Source organism: Echinops telfairi, unplaced genomic scaffold (genome assembly GCF_000313985.2).
Source record: "Echinops telfairi isolate 266 unplaced genomic scaffold, ASM31398v2 ScPeMD7_2573;HRSCAF=3158, whole genome shotgun sequence".
NCBI lineage: Eukaryota > Metazoa > Chordata > Mammalia > Afrosoricida > Tenrecidae > Echinops > Echinops telfairi.
In genome coordinates this window covers 344,396-349,548 of record NW_022106471.1, presented here as the reverse complement: position 1 = coordinate 349,548, position 5,153 = coordinate 344,396, and the positions used below count along the sequence as shown (strand labels likewise).

Below are 5,153 nucleotides of genomic sequence, written 5' to 3'. Positions count from 1 at the left end.
GGCGGGGAGGCACGCTGAGTAATAATTCTTCTCAAAAAGGGGCAGGTTGTAGTAGGGCCAAGTAAGTTTGGAAACCTGGATCTGAGCTAGCTCACTGCCACGTGGGACCTTCGGATGTGAACCATCAGCAAACAAGCCCCCCTGGGGAGCACAGGCACCAGACACGGGCCACAGTCTCTGGCTCTGTGGGCTTTGAAGGCGTCCTCTCAAGGAGAGGCATAACCGGGTGCTGGCAGCATTCATGGGACCAGGCTGGAGGAAGGGATTCGGGGAGGATGGCTAGGGCCAGGCAGAGCCCTGGCATTCCTGGCTGGAAGGCCGTGTTGGCCAAGGGGAGGGTCGCCCAATAGGAATGACAGAGGAACCTCTTCTCCTCGAGGTCACTTTGCCCTTGCCTTGGACTTGGACCACAAAGCTGAAGTCACAGGTCTTCCACTGGACCCCTGTCACGGTCAGGCCTCGTTCCGAGAAGGAAGCTCTCTTCCCACCCACCCTGGGGCCTTCTTCAGTATGGGCCTCCTCCCAGGATTTAGCCACTCCCAGCCTACAGCACCCCCACCCCGCAGGCAGCCTGGCTTACTGGCAGGAGACTTTTTGTGGGGGCTGTGCCTGGTGGGCGGTTTTCCCAGAGCAAGGAGTGGAGCAGGGCTGAGTTGGCGCCAGCTGCCTCCCATATAGACATAGCTGGCTGGGTGACCAGTCTGCCCCAGCTAACTTGAGCTGGAGGGCTCCCGCAGACACAGGGCTCCTGTCCCGGGTCCCGGGGTGGTGGCAGCACCACACTCCAGGAGGGTGGCATGTCACGGAGGGATGCTGGAAGACCACCAGCCATGCCAGGAGTGGGACACAGAAAGGCCAAGGCCCGGGTGCTCCCTGGCATTGGCAGGAGGAGGAACTGCCTGAGCAGAACAAGGCAGGATCCGTGGGAAGAGGCGAGCTGGAGCAAACAGAAGTGGAGCCGAGCTGGCCCCGGCCCTCAAGGGCCCGGGCGGAGGAACCTGGCCAGTGGCAGGGTGAGGACATCCTGGGCTCGGAGGGGGCGTTGGGGAAGGAGGGGCTCAATGTCACCACCGATGGCACAGCCTCATGTGGTGTCCCTGTGCTTACCTGAGAGGAGAGAGTCAGTCCTTGGGCTACAGGCTTGGGGGGCCAGGGGTGGGGTGGCCTAAAGCAGGTCTGCTTTTGCCCAGAGCAAAGCTTTGTTCTCTTGACCAGGAGGAGCACAGGGGCCCAGAGAGGCCGTGCGCATTCCCCAAGCTCCCACAGCGGGCAGTGAGCAGCAGAGCCAGGCCCGGACCCTTAGCTCCATCGCAGGAACCTCATTGGGCCAAGGGTCAACCTGGCAGCCTAGGGCGTGGCTCCGTGCTCCACCAGGGCACACCTGGATGAGCAGGACTCAGATTGGGGCTGAGTTGAAGACTGTGGGGGTGGCCTCGTGGAAGACTGGACTCCGGGGTTCTGGCCAAACTGCCACCTGACCACAGGCAAGGCCTCTCCTGACCTGTCAAAGGGACAAGAGCTGATAGGGGACAGAGTGGGGCTGAGGGCCTCTGGTCTCTGCTGTTGGGCGTTACTGCTCTGGCAAGCATAACGCTCTTTAGAGATGAGGGGCTGGGGGTTCCTCCCCGTCAGACACACTCACATGGGGGATGCTCTGTGCAGAGCGAGGCCAGTCCTGAGAACGCAGCGCGGGAGCGCAGCCGGGTGAAGACCCTGCGCCAGGCCTTCCTGGCCCTGCAGGCCACTCTGCCTGCAGTGCCACCGGACACCAAGCTCTCCAAGCTGGACGTGCTGGTGCTGGCCACCAGCTACATCGCCCACCTCACCTGCACGCTCGGCCACGAGTTGCCTGGCCCGGCCTGGCCACCCTTCCTGCGTGGACTACGCTACTTGCACCCCCTCAAGGTAGGTTACCAGGGCCAGGCGACTGGGATGGAGTGGGCAGATCTTAACACCTTGGGGCAGGGGTTTAGGGTGGAATGATCCCCCACTGGGCTGAGCTGGCTTTGGGGTCAGCTGCTGCCTGCTCTCTCACAGGCGAGAAGCTAGGTGGGGGTGGGGGGTTGCTGGGCCGAGCCGGCCTCTGCTTCTCATGACGTGAGGGTAGGGTGGCAGGAAATAGCTTCCTGGGATGTGACCCTTCTAAGGGGGAATTCAGAGAGGCCCCAGGACTCCCAGGCTCTTCCTGGAGGTGGACAAAAGGACCACACACCCGGCCTGGGGCCTAGGAAGGAGAAGGGGACTGGTGACACCCATTGTCCAGCACAGGGCTGTGGTCTGGACGGGCTTCTGTCCCAGGAGGATTCTGGCCCTGGGAGAAGCATCATTCCCGAAACATCCAAGCTGAAGGGGCAGTATTGCGGTGGTTAGGGGGGTGGGGGGAGAAATGGGCGTGGTAGTAAGGGACACACACCCATACCTTAATTCTTTCTAGTCCCACGCGTGCCCAACATGCAGACTGTGTTCATCCCACAGGCTGTGGCCTAACACTCGTAGGCCTTAGTTTTATTACATGGAACTCGAGCCCCACTTCCCTTCCAGAGCGTGGAAGGAGCTCCTGGAGGGAAGATATAATCAAGAATAAGCACCTTCGGGGTAACAACTGACATGACGTGGGGCTAGGAGATCAGGGGGTCCAGGGAGAGAAAGACAAGGCCTTCTCCCATCCTGAGTGACTGTTGGGGAAACCCGAAGGGGGCAGTTCCACTCTGCTCTATAGGGACACTGTGGTTGTCATCGACCCGGTGGCAGTGAGCTGGGCTGGGCTGGGTTTGGTTTGGTTTAGTTTAGGTCGAGGAGTCCTGGTGGTATAGTGGGTTACTAGTTGACCTGCTAACCACAAGGCCAGCAGTTCAAATGCATCAGTGGGCCCTCAGGGAAAAGATGAGGCTGTCTACTCCTGCGAAGATTTATTCCCAGACTTGGAAACCCAGAGGGACAGTTCTACTCTGTCCTAGGGGCTAACTACGAGTCAGAATGGACCCAGGGGCAGCGGATCTGTCCTTGTTTGAGCAAAGACAGGCCAGAAGCTGTGACAAGTGTGTTTGTTCTTCTCTTTGAATCCTCGGAGCAGCAAACGGAGGCCCGCTTTGCAGATAAAGACACAGGAGCACAGGGCGAGGGACCAGATGCGATCTGACCCCAGTGGTGCCTGTAGTTAAATCCTGCAACCACAGCCCCTCGGCAGGCCTGGGAGGTGGCCCAGGAAGGGCTGAGGGGAGTAGCTGATGTTTCAAAGGGTGGGGGTGGGGAGGGCACGTTTGCCCTCTGATGATAACATGCCATGTATTTGACTTGATTTGTAGGGAGGATGCTCTCACCAGCCTCCTCCCCTGTGTATTTTAGTTCTGAAAGGTTGTGAAACTTGAGGGGTTTGTTTTTTCCCTTTCATGCAAAGATAGCTAAAACGTAAGACTTGGCACTTCAGTGGGGACAACTCTGAAATGGCAGGTGGTGGCCCTGGGCTGGACAAGCAATTTTCATAGCTAGAAACTAACAACCCAGGTGAGGGTCTTGCGGGAGGTGATCAAGATGTTGACAAGCAGACAGGTGAGGGGCCAGGCTAGGTCTAGGAGTCTGGCACTAGTGGTGGTGGTGGTGGCGGCGGCGGGAGAGTCAGCTGGGAGGCCATGTGGTGGCCTGCCAGAGGACAGTCTTCAGGGTAGAGGCAGCCTTGCATTTCCGGACTGCCCCTGTTCTGGGACTGTTCAGGATGGACAATCCCTGTTGGACCCAGCTCAGAGGGTCATGGGCACTTGGAGGTGAGTATCAGGGGGGCTCTTCTTCTTCCAATGTGCACCTGTTCTCCTCACTGCTCAGCCCAGGCTATCCCCCACTCTTCCCTGGCCGCCTGGTTTCCTCTTGGGACCCTCATCTCCTTAGATGGCTCCTCCTGGGCCTGGTAGCCAGCCGAAGGTGCCTGGAGAAAACTGGGGGTGCTGAGCCAGAGACACCATGGCACAGCTGTGTGATGGGGGGCAGGGGCGGTGACTGAGCTCCAGTGTCCAGGTCCTGCAAGCTGAGCACTTCTTGTTCCCCATCCCCCTGTCTTGCAGAAATGGCCCATGCGCTCTTCTCTCTATGCCGGAGGCCTGGCGGGTGTTGGCCTTGCCTCCGCCTCAGCCACTACCTCAGGCCTAAGGAGCAGGGATGCAGAGGCAGAGCCCCCCAGCTCTGGAGAGACAGCTGCTCTACTCCCTTCCCAGGCCTCTCACCACCCCAGCTCTTAGTGACAAATGACCATCATACTAGCCCATCTTTCCCCGGATTGTGACTCCAGCTCATCTCGGCTCCGGATCTTCCTCTCCGGCCCACCTGCCTTCTCTCGGACTCTCAGCTGTCGGATCTGACGCAGCGGCGGCGGAGGCTCTGAGTGCAGACACATTGCCCAAGGAGGCAGCAGGAGCTGGGAGCAGGCAGGCAGGGTGTCTGTCAGGGGCAGGGTTCATATACTAGGAGGAAGGGAGGGAGGCAGGACTGGAAGTTGAGTTCACTTGTCTTCGCTGAGCTTCCCATAAGCCCTCTGGGGAAATCAGGAAAGGCAGAAGCTCCCAGGTGACTGCAGAAGTGGGGCCTCGAGTGGCAGCAGCTCAGGGTGCTGACAGGAAAAGCGGGGTGGGGTGGGGTGGGGGGCAGAGTCGGGTTCTTGGCAGCTGGAAGTCTGGAGAGAGCTGGGCTGGTGCCACACCCAGAGAGGACCCAGGACAAGGGAACAGACTCTCACTGCACTAGGGCGACTTACTCAAAGCCAAAGGGGTGGCCACCACCCCACCCCCCCCCCCCCCCCGCCCCCCCGGCATCTTGTCTCTGGTTCTGAGTCTCCTCAGCTACCCCTCCTGGGCCCTGTACCCTCTCACCCTCTCCTGACATTTGTCATATTTACAGGTGTGGGCATAAAGCTTCTATGACTGACATGCCAGTTTCTAGAGATGATGGCTGGAGGGCCCAGTTGATTGAAGAACTGAGCCCAAGGGCAGCCCTGCCTTAACCACCCCGAGCAACTGAGCAAGGCCTTGCAGACATGAGCCAGGGAGAACTTTAGCTACACCCCATCAATGGACCTTAAAAGGAGAAGGAATCCTTGCCCCCCACCCCCCTTTCTCCCACAGCCTTCTCTTCCTATTGGGTTGGAGACTTAACCTTGAGGAAAAGCA

General features: G+C 59.3%; 1 protein-coding gene across 1 annotated transcript; it reads left to right on the top strand.

The window, feature by feature from the left end:
• The first annotated feature begins 727 nt into the window (after nucleotides 1–727).
• On the top strand, nucleotides 728–4,606 carry TCF23 (transcription factor 23). The gene is made up of 3 exons (XM_004710228.2): nucleotides 728–1,013; nucleotides 1,663–1,905; nucleotides 4,056–4,606. The coding sequence occupies exons 1-3, from the start codon at nucleotides 798–800 to the stop codon at nucleotides 4,227–4,229; spliced, it is 633 nt and encodes a 210-aa protein (XP_004710285.1). The 5' UTR covers nucleotides 728–797; the 3' UTR covers nucleotides 4,230–4,606.
• Nucleotides 4,607–5,153: the final 547 nt, after the last annotated feature.

What these genes read in the sequence shown, in the direction of transcription:
- TCF23 (XM_004710228.2), top strand. Translation starts at nt 798, where the DNA reads ATGTCACGGAGGGATGCTGGAAGACCACCAGCCATGCCAGGAGTGGGA. An exon ending in GGAACCTGGCCAGTGGCAGG is followed by an intron (nt 1,014 to 1,662) that starts GTGAGGACATCC and finishes TGCTCTGTGCAG; the next exon opens with AGCGAGGCCAGTCCTGAGAA. An exon ending in GCTACTTGCACCCCCTCAAG is followed by an intron (nt 1,906 to 4,055) that starts GTAGGTTACCAG and finishes CCTGTCTTGCAG; the next exon opens with AAATGGCCCATGCGCTCTTC.